The sequence below is a fragment of the Vulpes lagopus genome, chromosome 1, assembly GCF_018345385.1.
Source record: "Vulpes lagopus strain Blue_001 chromosome 1, ASM1834538v1, whole genome shotgun sequence".
Lineage (NCBI taxonomy): Eukaryota > Metazoa > Chordata > Mammalia > Carnivora > Canidae > Vulpes > Vulpes lagopus.
In genome coordinates this window covers 172,566,720-172,591,747 of record NC_054824.1, presented here as the reverse complement: position 1 = coordinate 172,591,747, position 25,028 = coordinate 172,566,720, and the positions used below count along the sequence as shown (strand labels likewise).

Sequence of the window (25,028 nt, the reverse complement as noted above, 5' to 3'; positions counted from 1 at the left end):
AAGCAAAGAGGAAGGAAGGAGAACATTGACCTTGAAAACAAGTTCACTAAGCATTTGGAAACTTGAGGCTTAAAGTCAGGGTAAGGGCAGAGCTAGCTGATCAGATTTGAGACTCAATCTAAATGATAGTAGTTAAAATTACAGAGATGCATAAGATTGCCAAAAGGAGAGTATGTAGCACAAATGAGAAAGGAACCAAAAACAAAACACTGGGAATCACCATCATTTTAAGGAAGCCAGGAAAATTCAAAGGATGTGAAAGAAAGAGAAAAACGAATTCGGGAGATAGAAAAGCAGGTGAGAGTAGAACCAGAGAATGTAAGGAAGGAGAATCTTTTCCTTAACATTTAATTTTGATGTAATATCAAGCTTACAGAGATGTAAGAATAATATAAAGTTCCTGAATATCTTTTATCCACATTATACTGATGTTAGCATTTTACTACATTTGCTTTAGCAAGTGGAGCTTTTAAAGGAGATAGAGACCAACACCATATAATGTTGCAGAAAAATTATCTGTCAGATTTGGCAATTCAAGTTTAGGTAGAGGTTTTAAGAACAGTTCCATAGAGTAGGTGGGATTGAAGCAGATTGTGATAAATTGTAATGTTGATGAAAAATAAGGAGGTTGAAACAGCCAAATAGAAGCCCCTTTTCCTGGTAACTTGACTTTAAAATGAAAGGAGATAAGAGAGTGATAGCCTGAGAATAATGGTGACCTAGCATGACTATTTAAGAGTGAAACCTTCCTCTTTTCTAGAACAGTTTCCTTTCAGACTTCTGTCTTTAGCATTTTATGTTTTATGTTACATATTTCATCATTTTATATCTTGATCATAAGGCACATTCCCCTAGCCAAATAAATTTACTTTGGATTTATGACCTTATTTTATCACTTTATTTATTTATTTATTTGGATTTGTTTCTATAATACCTATAAATAGAAGTAGTAGTGGTAGCAGCCGTCAAGAAAGTCCCTCAGTACCATCTTTTAAGGAAAATGAGAGGAAACTTCATGGTGAAAAGATGGAGAGTTCTATTGATGAACAAATTCAGACTGCTGCAGATGATTCTCTACGAAGTGACAGTGTACCATCTCTTCCTGATGAGAAAGGTAACATTCCTTGCACGTGTATGTATATTTATTTATTTAGGGAGGCTTCCAGAACCCTTTGAGATATTTGTGACTGAGCTAGTTAGTATAATTGGAACATGGTAGTAACTCTATGTGTATCTGAATCTGATATTGTGTCCCAGTGAAATTATTTCAAGGCTATATACTATGCCAGTAACTCTTGCTAGTATTTTAAACATGATTTTGTATCTTGATCCTAAGGGAAGGCAAAGCTAAACCTAGGAGAGCATGTATGTGAATGGAAATTAGATGTTCAAAAAAATTACTTTAATCCTATTATCGATATACAGCATAATAGCAAAAAAGAGAATAAATTATAAACAATATAATAAGGATACAGTTTCTTATAAATAATGATAACATCTGATGTAGTAATTAGATTAAAATTCGTTAGTTACCTCTTCCTAGATCATAAACAAAAGCTGTATCCCTATCAAATCATGGGTAGTAAATAACATAATGAAGAAAACAGAGTTTGGCAACAAATGACACCTTTAAGAATTTTTTTTAAGTGACTGGCTCTTAAGCAGTGTATTTGATCAATGACCTGGAACCGTAGTTTTCAGAGCAGGATGGGCAAGATAGTCTTTAGAGTATAAGAAGATGTTTAAATTTAGATTTTTCTCATTTTTTAAATGTTTTTGTAAATTTATAATGAATGTAATTCATGGATGTAGCAGTCTGTAGTTAATGAAGAATTAACAATTAATATGGATCTTGTTACCCAGAAGTAATTAATTAATACAGTCTAGCTAATGAATATAGATCCTGTTACCTAGAAGTCGGGTCTTGCTATAACAGATGCCAAATATGTGGAAGTGGCTTTAGAACTGGGTAATGAATAGAGACTAGAAGAGTATTGTGGTACATGCTAGAGAAAATCCACATTGCCTTGCAGAGACTGTTGGCAGGAATATTGATGATTAAAATATGGTTAAAAATGATTCTGATGAAGTCTCATGAAGATAGAAATTAGGAATATATTATTGGAAACTGGAAGAATGGCAGTCCTTTTTATAAATTGACAAAGAATTTGGCTGAACTGTGTTCTAGTGTTTTGTGGAAAGTAGAAGTTAAAAGTAGTGAACATGGATAGTTAGCCAAGGGAATTTCTGAGCAAAGTGTTGAAGTCATGGCCTTGGTTTCTCTCCTTATTACTTTTAGTAAAATGTGAGAAGAGAGATAAAGGAATTTTTTTTTTTTTTTTTGAGATAAAGGAATTATTAAACAGGAAAGAGAACTTAAAGATTTGAAAAATTCTCAGGCTATCCCCGTTGTGAAAAATGAGAAAGTATGTTCTGAACAGAACACCAAAGATATGACTGGACACTCACTCCATAAAGAGATTATCCATGAATCTAAGCAGCCATCTCAGCTGAAGCCAGGAATAGAGATGGGATTATACTAGCAGAGACACTGCCAGTTTGGATAAAAGAGCATAGAGATGGGATGAAATATGGGAAGGCTTTCAGACTTGTGGGATTTCACCAGATGAGACAGTAGAGCTAGGCTGCAAATATGCCTTATCCTTCAAATAAAGGGAAAAATGACCCTGAGGGTGATTCAGAGATCAGCACGGCAGCCACTGCCACCATAGGCCCAGGCATAGTGGCCCAGGGGACAGGGCTGTCCTCTCATTGGTTTCAGAGCATATGGCCACCTCCTTGGTTTCATTTGTTCACGTTGCCTTTGCTTACAGCTCAGGAGCAAAGCACTGCCAATGGCTGAGGGGATGCTGCTGACACACAAAACTGAGAAAGCAAGGTCACCCCATTGGGCCTGAGGGCAGACCATCCTGCTAGAGGATCATTCTTGAGCCTTAAGACCTAATGGAATTTGCCCTGCTAGTCTTAGACTAGCTTGACACCCATCACCCCTTCTTTTTGATTTATTCCTTTTAAAATGGGATTTTTTTTGTTTTATGCCTTTCCCACACCATTGTGTTTTGGAAGCACGTAACTGGTCTTGTTTCACACGATTGCAACTAAAAAAGGAATTTTGCCTCAGGATGAATCATACCTCAAGTCTCACTGATACCTGATTTAGATGATACTAAGATGCGACTTTCAGCTCATAGTTGGTGCTGGAATGGGTTAAAACTTTTGGGACTATTAGGATGAGGTGAATGTGTTTTGCCTGCAAGAAGGAATTAATTTTGGGGAGCTAAAGGGTGAAATGTTGTGGACTTAATTATATCCCCTCAAAATTGAGGGGATTGTTTAAGTCAGTAGGTTGTGGTTAATGCTAGCCCAAGCAGACTAATACAGTAGTAATAAATATTGAAAGCCATGCTCATATTTTTATACTGATCGATGAATGTTTTTCACATTGTTTTCAAAAATGTTTTATGGATTGCTGGATTAAAAACTAATGAAATTCATTCTAGGATCAGACTTCATAAAGACAACTTCTATGTAAAGAGAGAAATAAAGGACATAGCAAAACAAAAAAATTGTCCGTTAAGTTTCTCCTACAGGATGAATTTAATCTCTACAAAATCTTACCTTAATAATAGTACTTGTAATTAAAATAGTGAAGGCATTGGTTAGCCTGGGTGGCTCAGCAGTTTAGCACTGCCTTCAGCCCAGGGTGTGATCCTGGAGATCCGGGATCGAGTCCTGTGTTGGGCTCCATGCCTGGAGCCTGCTTCTCCCTCTGCCTGTGTCTGTGTCTCTCATGAACTAATAAATAAAATCTTAAAAAAAAAATAGTGAAGGCAAATTTATTTATTGAAAGTGTGGGTCTCAGAAGGAATAGATAGTAACCATCTGTGACTTGTTTAATGATGTTCTCAAGTGTTTGCCATGGTACCTGGCTCCAATAACTGCAAATTTCGAATTTTCTAGTGACTAATCTGAAATATCATGAGCCATGACTTTTTGATATATTTAACTTCTTTAAGCAATATAAAATTAAATTACTTGAACTAATACTTCTGGTCACCATGGAAGAACAGGACCAGATTTGTCATCCCCACCAAACAAATATCAGACAAAATAATATGAAATAACCATTTTCAAGACATTGAACATCAGGCAGTGAATGCTATTGATTCATGAGATGAAAAGCAGATGAGGTGAGCACTATGACTGTTCCAGCTTACTACCTGAAGGTAGTCTCCAGGCTGTACAGCATGTTGAGGAAGGGGAGTTAGGAGTCCAGAGAGATGAAGGTGACTGAAATCCATAGGACGACCAAGATCCAAAGAAACAACACCATTTTAAAAATTTGTATGTAGAAGAAAAGAGGAGAAAATTCAGGTCACATTTTGTTTAGCAGTGATTTCTTAGATCCAACACTAGAAGTACAATCAAAAACCTCTCTGTGAAAGATACTGTTAAGAGAATTGAAAAAATAAGCCACTGACTGTTAAAATATTGTAAATCACATACTGGATAAAGGACTTATATCCAGAATTCTATAAAGGACTCTTAAAACTCAACAGCAAGGGATCCCTGGGTGGCGCAGCGGTTTGGCGCCTGCCTTTGGCCCAGGGCGCGATCCTGGAGATCCGGGATCGAATCCCACATCAGGCTCCCGGTGCATGGAGCCTGCTTCTCCCTCTGCCTGTGTCTCTGCCTCTCTCTCTCACTGTGTTCCTATCATAAATAAATAAAAATTAAAAAAAAAAAACTCAACAGCAAGAAAACCAACAACACTATTTAAAAATGGGCATAAGATCTGACTAGATACTTCATTGAAGAAACTATACAAATGGCAAGTGGACTTAGGAAAGGTGTTTAATATCATGTGTTATTAGGGAAATGAAAATTGAAATCGCAATGAGGTGCTACAATATGCCTATTAGAATGGCTAAAATCAAAAAATCTGGCAACAGTGTGGTGGCAGGAAGGATGCAGAGCAGCAGGACTTTGAATTCATTGCTGATGAGAATGCAAAATGGTATAGCTATTTTATAAGACATTTTCACAGTATCTTAAAATGATCCAGCAGTCACATGCCTGGCCAAACGAATTGAAGACTAAATTGAAGACTAAATTGAAGACTAAAGTCCTCACAAAAAGACTAAAGTCCTCACAAAAGCCTATACACTACTGTTCATAGAACCATTTTTCATTTTGCTAAAAACCAGAAGCCACCCATAAGACATTTATCTTATTAAGAGAATGGATAAGCCAACTGGTAAATCTGTACAGTGGAATACTCTTCAGTGATTAAAAGGAACAGGCTATTATTGATTCATGCAACGTAATGGATGAATTTTAAGTGAATTTTACTAAGTGAAAGAAGCAAGCCCCAAAAGGCAACATAATGTATGGTTCTGTTTATATGATATTCTGGAATAGTCAAAACTTTAGGGAAGGAAAACAGGTTAGTGGTTCCAGGTGTTAGGTAGAAGAGGAAGTGGTTTACTACAAAGTGGACACACAGGAGAACTTTTAGTGTGAAACAACTGTTATGTAAGAGATGTCCTGTATGATTCTTTGTGTACTGATGCTGGTGCTGTGCATTTATCAGAACCCTAGAGCTGTACATCACAAAGAGTAAACATGTGCAAACTAAATGCACACACACATCAACCAGGATGTTGGGGGATCCTAGAATGGAATACAGTCTGTGACAGATGAATCTATCTTTATTACCAGTGTGTGGCATAACCACACTTAGAGTGGAAGGAAAAGGAGCTGACCTAAGTAAATTTGGAAGATAGCATTTTTGAGTGGAAATTGTAAGCCTAAATATAAAAAGAACAGTATATAAACACTGTATCCTAATTGGTAAATGAGCTTTTCACAGGGTTACAGGTAAATAAATGGTGCTTACATATGTGTTGGGGTTGAACAAGTAAGTAAATGGATGTTCGATGGTAGGAGCCAGGTTTCTCAGGTTTCTCTTGTGTTAGATACACAAGAAAGGAAGACTAGAGTGAACCCTATGGTGCCCATAATTGTAGTTTCTAAATATTCTCCAAAGAAAGCAGTTAGAGCTCTTTGGAGAAATGACTGATTCTAAGACTGGGCAGGGAATATACAAAATGAACCTAGAGCATCTTGTAGTACTAGAAAGTAAGGTTGGCTAAATAAAAGAATTGGGAGAGAGGAGTACATGTCAGAGGCACACAAGAACCAACCTAAAAGAGCCATCGTGTTTTAATTACCATGGAAATGATGAGTTCTTAAAAAATTTTTAATTTGCAATTCTTTGCTAGTAATGTTAAGCTTTTTTTGAACTTTATTTTGGCCATTTATATTTTCTTCGTGAAGCATTTGATCAAGACTTTCTCATTTTTCTATAGGAGTATTAGTTTTCTAATTGGTTTGTAAGAGCTCTTTATATATATTACACTTTTGCCATATTTCCTGTACTAGTATTTTTAGATAATTAAGTGAATTTTTATTATTCTATGCCTATTAACTGTTAGCAATCAATTCTATGAATGTATGTTAGATTGTCCCATAAAGAGGCAGCAAGGGCTACTAATTGAATACCTACTGAAAACTGTTATAATGAAAAAATCTACTTGTTCCAAATTCTTTTAGATTCCACTTCTATTGCAACAGAATATTCCCTGAAATTTGATGAATCTATGACAGAAGATGAAATAGAAGAAAAATCATTTCGATCTTTATTACCTTCTGAGAGTCATCGCAGATTTAACATGGAAAAGAAAAGAGGCCATCATGATGACTCTGATGATGAAACCTCTCCAGAAAAGACAACACTTTCTTCTACCAAGGTGTGCTTCAATTTACCTGTGGAGATTACTTCATAAATAGTTGTGAACGTGTTCTCTTTCTCAAAGATATGGCCATATGTTTTGTGCTTTAAGAATGTCATCTACTAGAATGATTTTCCTAAGATAGTAATTTTATATTATATTTTTGCTGTAGAGTGTGGCTTTGCTTTCCTTACAGAAAAGAACACAGACTTACTCCTTGGAATGATTCAGAGGGCCATTGAGGATTAGAGCTAGTGTAATGTCTCTAGTGTTTCATTTGCTTCACTCTTATAACACTTTATTCTATTTTAAAAGTTTATATCATTCTTGCTAAATTGTTAGCCTTTTGGACAACAGGGACTGTTCTTACCCTGCTTTATACCGCTGGGAAAGTACCTGGATTATGCAGTCATTTGTTAGTTAGCTAAATAAATATGCAGTCAATTGTTACAATTTCGTTAGCTGAATAAATTAGCTGAATGAATGTTACTCTCTCTCATGTGCCTTTTTTGAAGAGTGTTCTGTGACATGGTCAGCAGTCTTTTTATATATATATAGCTTATTTTTATAAGTGCTGCATGCCTTAGCAATGTTAATTAAGTTCCAAAGGCTTAGATAATAATAAACTTGAAATAAAATCTCCATTTTAGGAGCTGAGTATGCCATTCTCTGGAGGACAAGATAGTTTTTCTAAATTTACTATGGAGATGGTTCGACAGTATATGAAAGAAGAGGAAATGAGGGCAGCTCACCAGTCTTCACTCCTGCGTCTCCGTGAGAAGGCCTTGAAGGAGAAAACAAAGGCTGAATTAGCCTGGCTAGAGCATCAGAAAAAGTAAAATGTTTCAGTGAATGTAGTTTTCTCTTTCCAGTTTCTTCTTTCACTGAAAGGAAATGCTTTGTTTTTAAAGATACTTTTGTTTCCTAATTTAATTTGTTTTGATCAATTCAGTTTCTTGACTTAGAAATATGGCAGTCTTCTTTGAATCCTGTTATCAACTCATAACATTTTTTTCACATTTCTCTTTTATCACCTGACTCTCATGTTGTTATTTAATACTTAATTCCTTTATTGTGTTGGAACTCTAAGCGATTTTATCTTTAAAGGACACAGTCTAGGGGTTGTATATAGTATATGTGCAATAAAATATTTGGTGGGGTAGACATTGCTGCATGTTTTTCCACGTTTGAAAATAATTAAATTGTTTTTAGAGACTTTTTAGTAGTTGAGAATCCTTGTCATTATCATAGAAATTTAATCTTTTTGTCTCAATGTGCAATCTTTGCAGACATCTGCGAGACAAAGGAGAAGATGATAAAATGCCCCCTCTTCGGAAAAAACAGCGTGGTTTACTTTTAAGGTTGCAGCAAGAGAAGGTATGTTAAGAAAAATCACTCTTTAAGAGAATTTCTCCTAAGGCAAGTTAGATGGTAGAATATATTATTTTACTTGATCTCTTTTACTTGCTATCAGCTTAAATGAGATTTAGTTGATATTTACTACTGTTTTTGCTGATAGTTATAACTACAGAAATTGCTTGGTAGTCTTCTATATTTCTAATTTTGTGTCACTGCTAACTTAATACAATATAGAGTCAAACCTCCCTTCATTTGTTAAATAAAATAGTATTTGAAAAGCATATTTTAAAAATTAAGATATTTGTGAAAAGAGTCTATTTGAATTAATTTTTTAGTCACTATTTTCCCAAATAGACTTTCAAGACACACTCGTTACAAGTTGACTAATATTTTGGCTTATTGAGCTCAGAAACACCTGGAATTTGAGTCCTGGAGAAGTAACATGGTATAGTGGTTAAGAATTCAAGTTTCAGAGTCAGATTTCCTGGGTTAAAATTCCAAATCTACCAGTTATTAGTTTTATAACCCTGGACAAGTTACCTAATTTCTCTGTACCTCAGTTTCCTTATCTCTAAACTGAGGATAATGGTAACAGACTTCATAGGGTTGTTGAGAAGAATGAGTTAATTAATACATATAATCTTGGCACAGCTGCTATTATCTGAATTCCAGCTTTGTCACTTGCAGCTGTGTAATAATGGTCAAGTTTAAGTAACTCTCTGAGACTTAATTTCATCTATAAGAATAAGATTATACTAAGATTATGCTTCATATGGTGGTTGTGATGATTAAAATGAGGTAGCATGTATAAAATGTATTTCACAGTGCCTGGTAAGTATTCAGTGGATTCTAGTTTTTGTTTCCCTTATTGTCCTGTTGCTAGGTACTAGCTATTATGTTGGATAATCTGTGTGAATTTAATCAGTTAGGTTATAGATTGGATTATTACTCAACTAGGTTTTTTTTTTCTTTCTTTCTTAAATTTGCCTTAAGAAAACATCACTTACTATATGAGCTTTAAAAATTTGGAATTTTGGGGCTGCCTGGGTGGCTCAGTCGATTAAGCTTCTGACTCTAGGTTTCGGCTCAGGTCATGATCTCAGGATCGTGAGATTGAGCCCTGCATCAGGCTCTTTGCACAGTGTGGTGTCTGCTTGAGATTCTCTCACCCTTCCCCTGCCCCTCCACCCCCTCGTGCATTCTCTCTTTCTCTCTCAAATAAAATAAATAAATAAATCTTTAAAAAAATAAAAGTTTGGTATTTTTTTAAAAAAGAAATTATGTCTTTTTAATCCAGAAAAATTGGTTTTCAGAATCACCTAAAATTATCTTTTAGTTAAAATAAGTAAATAACTTTTTAGAATGTTACAGTAGCTTTCTGTTTATAAAGTAGAATAAAAGCTAGATTTACCAATATTTTCTCATTCTGTGGGGTTGTGTTTTCACTTTATTTATTTAAAGAGAGAGAGTAAGCAGGGATTGGGGGTAGTGATGGAGAAAAACTTATACAGCCTCCGTGCCCAGTGTGGAGCTTGATATGGGGCTTGATTTCATAACCCTGAGATTATGAACCTGAGCCCAAATCAGGACTCTGATGCTTAACCAAGCATCACCATCCAGGCATCCCATCTTTTCACATTTTTTTTTTTAAGATTTTATTTATTTGAGACAGAGAGAAAGCACAAGTAGGGGTAGGGACAGAGGGAGAAACAGGTTCCCCGTTGAACAGGGAGCCCAATGTGGGGCTTGAATCCAGGACCCTGAAATCATGACCTGAGCTGAAGGGAAACACTTAATCGACTGAGCCACCCAGGTGCCCTGTTTTCACTTTCTAAATAGTGTGCTTTGAGGCACAAACATTTGGATTTTGATCAATCTAATATTTTACTGCATGATTGCTGATAGCCCATTCAGTTTTTATTATTTTGAAAATTTACTTGCTTCATCTTCATTTTTTTCACCTTCGTTTTTGAAAGATATTTTTACTGGGCAGAGATTTATATTCTTTCAGCATTTTAAAAGATATTTTCCATGTCTACTAGTTTCTACTGTTTTTATGGAGAGGGTAATTGTCTTAATGTTTTTTTGAAGGCTGCTTTTAAGATTTAAAAAAATTTGTTTTAGGTTTTTTTCAGTAGTTTTACTAAGATGTGCTTAGGTATGGTTTCTTTTCTATTCATATTGCTCAGGATTTGCTAAGCTTGAATCCGTTGTTTGTTAGATTTCGGTTTCCGAAAACTATCTCTTCATGTATTGCTTCTGTCCCACTCTTTCTCCTTTTCTTCAGAGACTCTAAATAGAAATATGTTAGACCTTCTGGCCATTTACCACATCTGTCTTCTGCTCTGTTTTGTTTTTATCTCTTTAGAAACAATGAAAACAAACCACTGTGCTTCAATTTGGAAAGTTTCTACTGATCTGTCTTCAAATTCATTAGTTACATATTCTTCACTGTCATGTGTCCTGTTAGTCATTCAGTGAGTTCATAATGTGATTTTTTTTTAGTTCTATAATATCTATTTTCTTTTCTCTATAGATTTTTTTAAAATTGTAGATTTCATGTATTTTTAGAGAGAGAATGAGAGTAGGGGAAGGGGCAAAGGGAAAGAGAGAGAATCTCAAGCAGACTGCACTGGGCATGGAGCCCAATGTGGAGCTTGACCTTGATTACCTGAGCTCATGACCTGAGCTGAAACCAAGAGTTGGACTGTTAAATGACTGAGCCACCCAGGCATCCCATTTTTTTTTTTAATATATTTTCTTTGTTTACCTTTCCATCAATTTTTCCATTTTTTCCCATTTTTTTGAACACCTTATTCATTGTCATTTTAGCTTTCTTGTCTGCTAACTAGATAGTTGGACATGTGTGTGTCTGCTACTTTTTTTTTTCTTTATATTTTCTATTATGCGATTCTTTGTGTGTTTAGTAGTTTTTTTCTTCAAATTTTTATTTACATTCTGGTTAGTAATGTATAATGCCATATTAGTTTCGGTAGTACAGTGATTCATCACTTAAAATATCCAGTGCTCATCACAACAAGTGCCCTTCTTCATACTCATCACTCATCTAGCCCACCCCCACTCACCTCCGTCCATCAACCATCAGTTTGTTTGTTCTCTATCATTGAGACTCTCTTATAGTAATTTTTTATTAAATGCTGGACACTGGGTAAATAACTGCAAAGGCTCCAGATGATGTTATCTCCTCCCAGAGAGGACTTATTTTTCCCTCTGCTATTCAGTTAAAGTGCTTAGCTATTCACTTTAATTCGTTCAAGGACTGAGCTCGGTTAGTGTTAGATGGCAGAGTTGGTAGGCCTCAGACTACTTCTGCTTTGCATTGACCCTAGGTTGTAACCTAGGAATTTCAGTTGAAAGCCAGATACACCTTTTTTACCAGCACAAGAGATGCAATTTCTACTGGGCTGTTGAGAGGTTTCTTTTGTGTAGCTCCTTAGCCTTCTGTCTGTACTGCTTAAGAATCAAATGCTTTGAGGGAGGCACTGAGTTGGAAGCCTCTTAGGTTTTGTCAACTTGAGATCTATGTACCTGTGAGAGTGGTGACATGTATAACCTCTTTGAGAGCAGTTTGACTTTATCTAGTTATGTTGACAACACATTTAATCTGTGACTTAGCAGTTCTTTGTCTTAGTATATATACTAGTGAAGTGTTCACACATGTACAGGAGAATTGGAAACAGCTTAATTCTTTAATTAAGAGAATAGATGAAGCAAAGCATCTTCCTGAAAGAAAGTACAATGCTGCAGAAATGAATACATTACATGTCAGCTCTATTTAATAGAGATTTCTGGAATGATATTAACATTCTGTGTTTGTGCTAATACAGTAGCTACTAGTCACATATAGTTTTTGACTCTTTAAAATGTGGCTAGTGCAACTGAGAAACTGAAATTTTAATTTTATTTACTTTTAATTTAAATAGCTACATGTAACTGACTACCATATTGAACGGTTATAGCAGTAGATCTTTATAAAAAATCATAATATTGGTTTTTATGGAGAAGCAGGATGCAAAAAAATATATATAGTATGGTACCATTCTTGTAAAAAATTTTTTTTAAGATTTTTAATTTATTTATTCATGAGAGACACAAAGAGAAGCAGAGACACAGGCAGAGGGAGAAGCAGGCACCACACAAGGAGCAGATGTGGGACTTGATCCCGGATCCCAGGATCACACCCTGAGCCGAAGGCAGATGCTCATCATTGAGCCACCCAGGCATCCCATTCTTGTAAATTTTTTAAAAGATTATTTATTTGAGGGAGAGAGAAGGAGTATGCAGTCTGGGGGGGAGGGGCATAGGGAGAGGGAAAGAGAATCTTTAGGGAGACTCCCGACTGAGTATGGAGCCTGACATGGGGCTTGATCCCATGACCTGAGCCAAAATCAAGAGTGGGCCACACAACTGACTAAACCACTCAGTCGTTCCTGTAGTACTTCAGAATGTTTAAGTAAATGTGCAAAAAACACTCTGTCTACCCCTGGAAAGCTGCCCTACAGAAATAAAAGCACCAGTGTGGAAGGTTATATTTATTGCAGTTGTATCATAAGAATTATTTTGAGGAGATCCCTGGGTGGCTCAGTGGTTTGGCGCCTGCCTTTGGCCCAGGGCGCGATCCTGGGGTCCTGGGATCGAGTCCCGCATCGGGCTCCCGGCATGGAGCCTGCTTCTCCCTCTGCCTGTGTCTATCATGAATAAATAAAAAGAATTAAAAAAGAAGAAAATAATTATTTTGACTGGTGGTGGGGATAGATAGCTATAACCAATTGGGCTACATATCCTTGCACACCTGTATCCAAAAGAAGAGCATATTTTCCTATGTCATCGTCGTCTTCTTTTTTTTTTTTTTTGAGATAAAATTCACCTAACATGAAATAACCATTTGAAAGTGTAATTCACTTATACTATTAACCATTTTAAAGTGAACCATTTGCTTGTACAATGTTACAGCTTACTCTATGAAAACAAAAGCAAACGTCTTCCCCCAGAATCCTCTTGAAACAGTTTCTTTACCCTTCTGGTCTTAGATTGGGTAAATTTATACATTAATTGGTTAGAAGCTCAGGCCTAAGCTAATAGCAGTTTTTCAAAATGTGCTGTGTGGAACTCGGAGGTCTCTGATACCCTTTCATGGGTCAGGGAGGTCTAAACTTTTTTTCTAATAGTGGGATATGAATTTGCCCTTTTCATGGTTTGACATTTGTACTAAGTGGTGCAAAAACAATGGTGAGTAAAACTGCTGATGCCTTAGCACAAATCAGGGTAGTGGCACCAAACTGTATTAGCAGTCATCATATTTTTCAGTGCCACATACAGCTAAAAAGAAAAACAAAAACAAAAAACCAAAATTAATTTCTCTGAAGAATATCTTGATTAAGTAGTGACAATTATCAGTTTTGCTGAGTGTTGACCTTTGAGTACTTTCATCTTCATATTCTGCATGAAAAAAATAGGAAACCCACAAGTAAGCACTTTTGCCAGATAACCAGAGGACAGTGATTAACTCAAGGAAAGGCATTTGTGCAAGTGTTTGAGTTGCAAGCTGAACTAGCCTTTTTTTTTTTTTTAAATGGAATACCATTTTTCCTTGAACAAATTAGCGACAAACTATGTTTATTCAGATTTAGATATGTGACAGTCATTTTCTCAAAAATGAATGAAGTGTGCCTGTCACTTTATAGAAAATAGCTGTAAAAGTATTTGTTGCCAATGATGAAATTTGGCCTTTCAAATCAGAATTTTGGAAAATTTCTGTCCACCAGAACTTTTCCTTTTTTTTTTTTTTTTTTTAATTTTTATTTATGATAGTCACACACAGAGAGAGAGAGAGAGGCAGAGACATAGGCAGAGGGAGAAGCAGGCTCCATGCACCAGGAGCCCGACGTGGGATTCGATCCCGGGTCTCCAGGATCGCACCCTGGGCCAAAGGCAGGCGCCAAACTGCTGCGCCACCCAGGGATCCCCTCCACCAGAACTTTTCTTTTGAGATCTGTGGTGATGTGAAAGAATGCAATTTTTAAAATACTGTAAAATGAAATGTGTAAACATTTGGAAGATCTGCGTAACTCAGTGAACTGACATTGTCCAAATGTCCAATACATGATGTTTCAAAAAATTAAGCCAGACAGAAAGAGATTTGTAAAAATCTAAATACTGATTTTTTTTTTGTTGTTTTGGAGGATATAGTTATTTTCTTTAAAATGCATACAGTGCCATATGATACTTATGAGAGAGTAAAAATGAACAAGGGCAAATAATGTTTTAGTATTATGAAGATAGTTTGACCCTGAGAGTCCTCTGAAAGAACCTTGGGAATCCTTTACGGGCCAGGGACCACACTTAAAGAACTACTGTTCCAGAGAAATACATACATCTGCCAAAGACAAAAAGTATAAGGCTGTTTATTGTAGCATTGTTCATAGTAGTGAACAACTTTATCCAAAGGTAGGGGTAATGGATAACAAATATTATATGCCTCCAGTGTTACATAGTATGTAGGGCTTAAGTCAATGCAGAGAAGTATCAAAAGCAATGTCTAGTAAAGCAAGATTGAAAATATGTATGTGTGATATTCTTTATAAAATATTTTAAAACATACAAATATGTTTTTTGTAGATAAGTACAAATATCTGTAGAAGAATTTTAAAAGAATGTGCAAAAAGGATATATATATACACCATGGTAGTGATTACCTCTAATGACTTGGAATTGCATACTGATTTTATCTGTAGTGTTTTATTTCTTCACAAAATAAGAACTAGGATAAAATATGACAGAATATTAACAATTGTTAGTATGAGATTTTAGAAATTAAATGTTTTGTTTCACTTTTCTGCGTTTTCAGGTAGTTTGCAAAAATCAAACATGATTAAAAGAAGTTATAAGTTACAGATTATTACTGTCTTTATTATGCTTACATTATTGACAGAAACACAGGTTAAAACAAATTTATGGGGGAAAAAGGACAGTCTTAAATTTTAACGGTTATTAACAGTTAAGTGTATTATCTTTTGCCCACTTCATTAGTAACAAAAAACTTAAAAATACCCTGTGTGGAGAGAGTTTGGTGCAATGTAGTCTTGTGGCATTTTAAGCGGAGACTATTCTTTTTTGAAAGCAATCTTTAAATGATTTTAAGGGCCATAATATGATTTGGCCTCTTTGACTTGTTTGTCCTACATTTTGGAATCTCTCCTAAAGAACAAACCCATAGTTTGAGACAGTTATAGGCATCAAAGCATTATTTGGGTTGGTAAAAAATTACAAGGGGCCTAAGAATTTAGCAGTAGAATAATGGTTAGTTATATTAACTACTTTACTTGTTATGCATCTATTAAACAAATAAGAGTAGTAAAGACCAAGTAGCACTATGGAAAAACGTGAAGGATGTAAGTTTAAAAGGAGGATAGGAACTTCTCAGTCTATTGTAATTATAGTTATTTAAATTAAGGGATCATGTTACATTATTTTAGCATGATGGGTTTATATGACTCTTTTCCTTCACTACTTTAAAATATTTTTCAATATTACTACTTTTATCTTGACAACTATATGTTTTTATTCTTGATATATGTGATGATTGGGCTTTCTTAAAATACTCCTTTGGACTTGTAGCCTCTAAATCTCCATCACTCTTCTCTTTAAACCTTAGGCAGAAATTAAACGTCTTCAAGAAGCCAATAAGGCAGCTCGGAAGGAAAGACAGCTAATTCTAAAGCAGCAGGAGGAGATAGAAAGGATACGACAGACCACCATAAAGTTACAGGAGAAGTTAAAGTCAGCAGGGGAGAATAAATTGGTAAGTTACACGAAATTACCGTTTGTTTTCTGCCTCATGTTGCTTGCTAATATAATATCTAATCCTGCCTCACTTTCTCATAGGATGGACTGTGATAGTTGATAGATGAACTAGAAGAAAGTTCTGCGTTTGTGACTTTATGTATAGTGAGATTTTTAATTTTTTTTCCTCATGGAATAGTCAAGTTTCAAAAGAGATACATGGTTCAAATAATAGTTGAAAATGTTTTCCATATATAAACTCACTTGGGACAGAGAACCTTGTTCTTGCTTTATCAATCCAGATATGTTCCTCAAATTGGACTATTTTTGCTCTTAATACTTATTTTAGTTATCCAGTGTTAATATAACCATAAAAAAGTCAAAGAAGGTATTCAGACAAAAGCAAAATTTGGATCTATTCTGAGATTCTGTAAAGTGTCAGTGTAGTGTTGGAGAACCCACACTGGATAGCTCTGTAATGAAATAAATCTTGGCATTTTCTGCCTTTGATTTTTAAAATTCAGTTTATATTTTGAAACAATCTCAAATTTATAGAAAATTTCAAACATGATAAAAAGGACTGTCTTCCTGAGTTGGGAGTATGACAGTTCTCTAATTGTCAAAATAATGTGCTTTATATCAAAAGGTAAGTTCAGAATCACATATCGCATTTAGTTCTCATGTCTCTCTAGTCCCTTCAGTCTGGAAAAGTTACTTGACTCTCATGACCTTGACACTTTGGAAGATTGCATGCCAGTTATTTTGGTAGAGTGTTTCTCAACTTGGATTCATCTGATATTTCCTCATAATTAGATTCACGTTATGTATCTTTGGTTGGAATATCACGGAAGTGATGTGATGTTCTCACTACATTTAATCAGGTGGGGCCTGATTTTGATTTATCCCAGCTGAAGATGTTGATCACTTGATTAAGGTGGTGGCTATCAAACTTCACTATGAAGTTACTTTCTGCCCCTTTGTGAATAATAAGTACTTTGCATGAATTATTTTGAGACTACATAAATGTCTGTTCGTCATTAAATTTATTCTTTTATTTATACTAGTGTGAACTTACAGATTCCTATTTTACTCAACATTAAATCTGTTACTATCATTTGTTTTGATGTTTGCTTTGTCCCAAGTCAGACCATTAAAAGTCTTTTCAAATTTCTGTTCCCTTTTGACATGTCTGCATCAATCTTTGAGCACTTCCGTGTTCTCTGCAACAAGATGTCGTAGGGTCATCTTGTACCTTCCCTGTCCCAGACTTGGAAATGGCTGTTTCTCCAAGGAGGAAAGTTATTCAGAAACCAAGATCTGGTGCTAGGCATGCTCATTACTATTCAGGTTTTGGTCCTCCCAAAAGCAACCAATCTAGAGAATATATAAGTTTATGTAGAAGTAGTAAAAAATACATTTTACGTGTATGTTTATTTCTATATGTACATATACATATGGTATGTATATATTATGAGTTCATACTGATTCTTCCAGTTCCAATCCTGCACCATAAGATTCCATTCTAGTTTTTTCTTGTTTGAAACTTCCTTTTCTGATAGACAACTGGTTAACATTTTCCTTAATATAGATTAGTGATTTGACCATTCTTCTATGTAACCCATCTCTCCCATAACCACTGCTACCCCTTTCCCCATGTGGATATCCTCACCACCCCGGGATTCTGACTCCCAAGTCAAGCTATTCCCCCGTGGACATCCCTGCTTGAGTTAATACCTGTGTTAGATGCCTTCTTCATCTCACTCCAGTTGGGACACCCCAGTCTTGGTCCTCTTGTCTATCTCTACCTTTGCATGGACCCTACCTTGCTCTGTTCCATCTAATGGCTTTAGGACTGAATCATTTAGGAAGCAGAAAAGGAAGGAGAAGACCTCTGCTTGTGTGTATTGTTCACAAAATAAAAATGGTCACAACTGTCTCTACTCATCATCCTGAAAAGTTATGAGAATAAATGACTGTGGGAAAGACTTATTTAAGCATTTAAATTACTTTTTGGCCATGAGAAATATCAATTAAACCAACAGTTCTAAATGTTTTAATTGTAAACTTTTTAATTGGGGAAAATACTGTGTTTCCCACTAGAATTGGCAAAAAAGATCCATCCCTCAATATTATTAATGCTTATGTATTCTCTTCATTCTTATATCTATCTATATATAGTGTTTGTATTCCTTTTGAGTGGTTCAATTTAAAAGAAATTAGGACAAATACTAGACTGACAGTAGCAGAATATTTTTAAATTTTTTTATTATTATACTTTGTGATTATATATAAACATATGTAAGATAAATGTAACAAAATCTGTGCTGTAGCCACTTTTAAATGTGATACAATTTTGTCTTTTAAGTAATTACCTTAATTGCAGCTATTTTTATAAATAAAGTTTTGAGGATAAACTTAATTTTGAAACAAAAATGTTTAGGGTCATCTTGAGATCTTAAATTCCAGTAAAATTGTAAAACTTTTGCCCTCTTTTCTTTGCAGGACTCTCATAGTGATGATGATACAAAGGATAATAAGGCAACCAGTCCTGGTCCAACTGACTTGGAGACCCGTAGTCCTTCCCCTATTTCAATCTCCAGCAGTGAAACTAGCAGCATTATGCAGAAACTAAAAAAAATGAGAAGCCGCATGGATGAAAAGTAATTTATTTTTATAAATATCTCCTGTTCACATTGCAAATGATAGCAACAAATATTTTTAATGTATTTCATTTGATTAGATTGATGCAAATAATATTTTATAAATTCAGGAGCATTTTAGCAGAATTATTAAATAAACCTAGAGGTCAGTTAACTATAGATCTTCTTATAAAACAAATTTTCTTGTTTTTAATACAGTCAGGTTTCTTATTTTAAAAACCAACATAGTAATTGCACATATACCCATGACAATGTGTCCATCTTTCTTTATTAAAAGTTAAAAGTAAGTGTGAAATTTATATCTTCTCTGAAATCTGAGGATATGTCTATTGACTTAGGGAAGCATTAATGATATATCCTGAGATCTCATCCCATGGCTCTTTGACAATTCTCAGGCTTATGTCAAATAGAAATTTTGACTGTGAGGAGGTGTGGATTGCTCAGTTGAAACCAGAAAAACTGAAATTTTCCTGAGTGATTTGGCAGTCTACCATTCTTCTAAAACATTTCTAAGTATTATTTTTTTAGAGGCTCTTTAAAAAAAAAAGCTTCTATTTAAATGTAGCTCAATTGTATGTCAGCATTGACTATATAAAGTTACATTTATGTGAGCGATTACACTTGTGGGTGCACATTTCATTAAATAGGCTTGTAAAGTAGCTGCTTGTGGACCCTGTCCTTGACTTTATAACCTCTACCTTTAAATATGAGAGACTCGTTAAAATATTTGATTGACTGCTATTTTATTTTGTTAATGGTTTGAACCACAGATTGAACTTAAGGTGTATCTTGATATCCTTTGTCAGTGTACCACACATTACCAAATTTAATAATGGTCTATATTTATGTGACATCAACCTGTGATTTAATTAGTTTCTGAATAGTCAAATAGTTGTAAATCAAACCTTACTTACTGTAGATAATGATGTTATACATTTGCTCTTCTTTGCTTAGTTAAATTGCGTTTCAGAACTTTAAAATACCTGAATGGGTTATGAAAATAAGTTTTAAAAAATCAACACAAATTTTTAAAATAAATACAGTGAGGTTAAACCAAATATTTATAAACATGTCAATATTCCTTTTTGGATGATTCCATGTGATAGACTAAAGTAAGACTTTTTCATTGAAATGTAGACTAAGATGCTTTCTTCCTTTCCTGATAATATTTCACAATAGTCTGTATAGGCATACTATTTTGCTTCATGGATGTTTGAATTTAGAGTAATCTCTCTTGTGAATTTCTATGACTGTTTTGACATTTTATACATGCCCCCATTATCCTTGAATGGTAAATGTTGGAGGAAAGACAACTTCAGGGGTAATTTCTTCATTGATCCCTTGCTCATCTATATTAGTAAGGTCTTCATTACTAATCTTTATAAATAGTATTCTAATCATTTTAATCACATTTGTAGAAGACATGGCTAATCCTAAGTCTATGAGATGAGTCTGTTTATGTGGTGCTTATTTCAGATTTGGTCAAAGCTTTAAAAATTCTAAATAATAAATTGAAGGTTACACTTATTGATTTTGTTCCAAGTTTTATTAATTATTTTCTCAGAATCCAAAATATTAAACACATGGAATTTTTGTATTGTTCTGCCTTCCTTTATCAACTACTACAGGAACCATTTGAGAAATTTATCAAAGAAATAGATCTTTTGACCTATTGGAAGGAAGCATTCCAGTGACTTGATTTGTTTGAAGCAATGCAATTGTTTTTGTGGTAGGGATGTAAGGACAGCAGTAGCAAAGGAATCAGTTTTAATATTTACGATGATGCTGAAATTTGAGGATGACTTGGAGTATTTTTCAAAATTAGCAATGCACTATAAAGGAAGATTATTGTTAGGTGATTTTTTTTTTATGTCTAGAACAAAATTATGTGAAAACTGGTTTTTAAATACCATTCAGGTCACCAGAACTTTACAATTAGATTTCCTTTAACAATATTGTAATGTCAGTAAGTAAATGTCAGTAAATAGAGTGAGGTAATTTTATTGTCATTTGCTACAGTAGACACTTAATAACAAAATAATTTGAGACTTTGGTACTAGACACTAGTATTTGTTTGGTAGATTTGCAAAGGCAGTCTTCCAAGAGATTACTATTTTATTGATATAAAATACCTGTCAAAAAGCAATCCTCCCTCACTAAGTTTAGCTAACTTTTGGGAACTTTTTCATTATATGTCATTGCTTATTGTTAACCTTCTGAATTCTGATTGTGTGACAAATATTTTTCTGAAACTGTTAAACTATTGGCTACAGTAAAGGATTTCCTTCTTTAATGTTTCATTAAGACAACAAAGCTTTTGTTAAAATTTATATTTCTAATCTGTGGCTTTTCCTGACCTTTTTATTGATCTGACATTATATACATGCTTTCTATTTCTCAGTGTAGTGAAGAGCAAAAGAAATTTAAGTTGTGAAAAAGATTAGTTACAATAAACATATGTTTGCAAAAGCCACAGACTGCATAGCCCTCTGTCTTTTTGATACTGTTGCTAAATGAGATCTGAGTTTTGTTTATTACTGTGAGGGGCATTATTTACAATACAGGTACATTGCCTGGAATCCTGAAACATGTTCATGAAGAACACACCATGCAGTGGACTTTTTCTGTTAATTTGCCAATTTCATCTCAGGAAAATTTTTTACTGAGCAAATAAAACACAAAAAGGATGAGGATATCTTCAAGTTTAAAATAGGACATGGCATTTTTTTTTCATTTAATAGCAGCTGTTCTTTCATATTATTTATTAAATATATACTTATTCTTAGTAATAAATTATTGGGAATTGTGTGAATGTGTGAAGCTCTGAGAGATATAAAGGTCAATCAAACATAAATGGTGCCCTTAAAGAACAGATAGTCTAGGTGGAAAAGAGCGAGTATCAATTCCTATAGAGAAATAGATATAAATTGACTTGTAAGGAAGTTCAGAGGAGGAAAAAAAATTTACTGAAAAGAATATATGAAGGCAATTTTCAGTGGATGAGTGTTCTGAGTTTAATATAATTAGTAAGTACTTTATAGTATAAGAAAAAGCAAAAAAGAATCCTACAGACAAGTTATATTTTGGTTTGATCGTTGCAAACTATGTTAGCACGGAAAAATGAAGTCACAAAACTTCTCAAACGTTCATTTTATTATTATTATTTTTTTAAAGATTTTATTTATTTATTCATGAAAGAGAGAGAGGCAGAGACACAGGCTCCATGCAGGGAGCCCGATGTGGGACTCGATCCCAGGACTCCAGGACCATGCCCTGGGCCAAAGGCAGGCGCTAAACTGCTGAGCTACCCAGGGATCCCCTCAAATGTTCATTTTAAATTTTGAAATACTTTTTTACTTAAAATATAAATATTTAAAAATATTCCCAGTTAGCTTAGAAACTGCTAAAAGAGCAAATTAACTTACATGGTTTTAAATAATCATAGAGTTAAACAGATACTGTATGATATAGCCCTAACAATATTTGTGGTATTGTCTGGTCAATATTAAAATCTTCATTAATCTGCTGAGTTTAAAAAGTTACGAATTTGCAGGGGAGACTTTTACTATTCCATTAAAGAAGATATTTTCATTAGAAGTCTAAAAAATATATTAAATATCATTAACTTAAATTAGAATTTGCCAATATTTTTTAAAGTAGGCTCTACCCCCAGCATGGAGCCCAAAATGGGGTTTGAATTCATACCTCTAGCTCAAGACCTGAGCTGAGATCAAGAGTCAGACACTTAACTGACTGAGCCACCCAGACACTTCTGCCTTAAATTAGAAATATAATTTTCTTAGACAAGGTTCTAGTCTATCTATTCAGGTAACTGAATAAATCCAGATAGCCTGATAATGGTTTTTATTTTCTTTACTTCCTAAGTTAGGAATAATATACCTGCATTTTGTCTAAGTATATATGCAAATTATTAGACAATTTTAAATAATAGAATAAATTTTGCTTAAAAAATACAAAGCTGTATTTTCTTTTTTCTTAAGATTTATTTTTTAAAAAAGATTTATTTATGAGAAGAGAGACAATGTGCATGCTTGCATGGGCGTGTGTGAGCAGGGGGAGGGGCAGAGGGAGAGAATCTCAAGCAGACTTCCTGCTGAGCGTGGAGCTGGATGTGGGGCTCAATCTCATGACCCTGAGATCATGACTTGAGATGAAAACAAGAGTCAACCAACTGAGCTACCCAGGTACCCGAAGACCAGATTTTCATTTATGGTAGTAGTATCTATGTCTTCATATTCCTTTTTGAATGTCGTTAAAAATGCTTAAGGACTTGAAGAATTTTATTCATTTTAAAATTTAAAACATTGTTTCATTTTTTCTTATCACAATATAGAATTAGTTTTTGGTCCAGAAAGAATTTTAAAATACTAGGTTTTTGTTTGTTTTGTTTAGTATCTTTCAGAGTCAAAGGATTATACAACTGAGAATTTCATTTAAAATGTACATCAAAAAAAAAAAATAAAACGTACATCATAATTTTGCTTTTTCAAATGGTAGCATGGTTTTATAATATGTTGCAACATAGTTTACAATTATATTAGCTCAGTGGGAAAAAAATGTTTTCATTTATGTTACATGGTCTAGCAGTGTGTTGAGATATTTTTTAAAGTGTGAGGAGGTACTTAAATGGAGAAAGAAAGCATTATAAACTGCTGGAACTAGAAGGACTCTTAGAGAAGTCATTTATGTAGTCCCTTGGTTTCACAGGAAGAAATTGAGGCCATGGAAATAAGTTACTGGTTCCAGATCACATACCACATAGTGGCAGAGCTAGAACTAGGACCCTGCTCTCTGGACGTCAAGTTGAGTCAAGTTAGCATATCTGCTTTCAACGTCATAATTTTTTCAAACAAAACTACAGTGATGACTTAAAGTTATCGCAGTAGAAATTGACCCTCGTAAATAGGATTTGTTTAAATTGGAAGAGTATTCAGTGGCTGATTACTAGGCTTGAATAGCTGCACAGTTCAAGTTTACAGTATGAAGTGTGACTTTAAAAGGGACTTAGGGGTGCCTGGGGTGGCTCAGTCAGTTAAGCATCTGACTCTTGGTTTTGGTTTAGGTCATGATCTCAGGGTGATGAAATCGAGCCCTGTGTCAGGCTCTGTGCTCAGCATGAAGTTTTCTTGTCCTCCTCCCTCTGCTCTCTCTCTCTGTCTCTGTCTCTCTATCATAATAAATTTTAAAAGGAACTAACTACTCATGAATTTCTTAAGATAAAACATTATATAAGAACACAATGATTTTTTTTACCAGATTAGATCTATTTTATGTTTCATCCTACTCAGTCCAGTGTTCTGTTACCCTCAGAAGCCTTGCTGGAGGATGTCTTGATACCAACCATAAAGCATGTTGGTAGGCACTTTCTGTTAGTAGTAAAATTCACAAAGTTTACTTCTTATTTGTGCAGCATCTTGAAGGATTGTTAACTCTAAAGTGAAGTACTACTTCTTTAATTTCAACTTTATTTGGCTTAGCTTTTAAAGGACACTGTTTCTAGATTATATATAAATAAGGAGCATATATTTCTGGGAAGAAGTTTTAACTTTAAGTTAAACTTTTCTCACACTAATAAACTTTTCTTTCCTTTTTCTGTTAGCTATATCTTTTGTTGTTCATTTCTAACCTATGACTTTTGAATATGCTTAATACTTATAAATGAAAAATGGTCAGTACTTGTTCTAGTAGAGAAAATTATTATTCTGTATATCAGACTGGACAATTTAAATTGTAATTTTTTTTACAGTTTATTTTATATGTTCCAATATTTACTTTTTGTACTAGGTCATGCATGCATTTAGCAGTTAAATGCTTAAGAGGGTGGGTGATATTTGACTATTATGGTAGATTTTTAGGACCTTTTGTCAAGTACATTTGTTTTTGCGTACTATTTTGATAATTAGCATCAAAATAAGTTTATTATACATTCATAAAGAATGGCAAGGAAGATTGCAGTGTCTTACTAAAATTTGGCAAAATTGTTTTCCCTTGAACTTCAGTGCAGAAAATCAAGGCAATCCAGATATGAATGTATATGTATGTATGTATGTGTGCATATAAGTAAATGAAGGGGAGGTGAAATATTAAGTTGTGGGGAAACAGACATTGAAAGTTTGTGTATCTGAAAATACATGTATAGGCAAGATTGTACATACTTTTTAAAATCCAAGTGAATAGCTGGATTTATACCTAGATTTTCTCACTTCTCTGTGACATACTATTATTCCTTGCCCTTCCAAGGCAAAAAATGTTGCCTTGCTCTAAAAATGATTGTTGGTGTGCATGTGAACAGGAGCATGCTCTGTCAAAGAGAAATAACCTTTCAAACTATTACTAGACTGACTTATACTCTTAAATATATATATATCTA

General features: G+C 34.4%; 1 protein-coding gene across 4 annotated transcripts in view; it reads left to right on the top strand.

The window, feature by feature from the left end:
• CEP350 (centrosomal protein 350) overlaps positions 1–25,028 on the top strand; it is a 151,298-nt gene that overhangs the window by 80,273 nt on the left and 45,997 nt on the right. For all 4 annotated transcript variants that reach the window (XM_041756348.1, XM_041756359.1, XM_041756369.1 and 1 more), the window contains exons 22-27: positions 945–1,114; positions 6,637–6,833; positions 7,466–7,650; positions 8,105–8,192; positions 15,850–15,996; positions 18,480–18,637. In XM_041756348.1, coding sequence (XP_041612282.1) covers positions 945–1,114; positions 6,637–6,833; positions 7,466–7,650; positions 8,105–8,192; positions 15,850–15,996; positions 18,480–18,637 — 945 coding nt within the window. The remainder of the gene's footprint in view (positions 1–944; positions 1,115–6,636; positions 6,834–7,465; positions 7,651–8,104; positions 8,193–15,849; positions 15,997–18,479; positions 18,638–25,028) is intronic.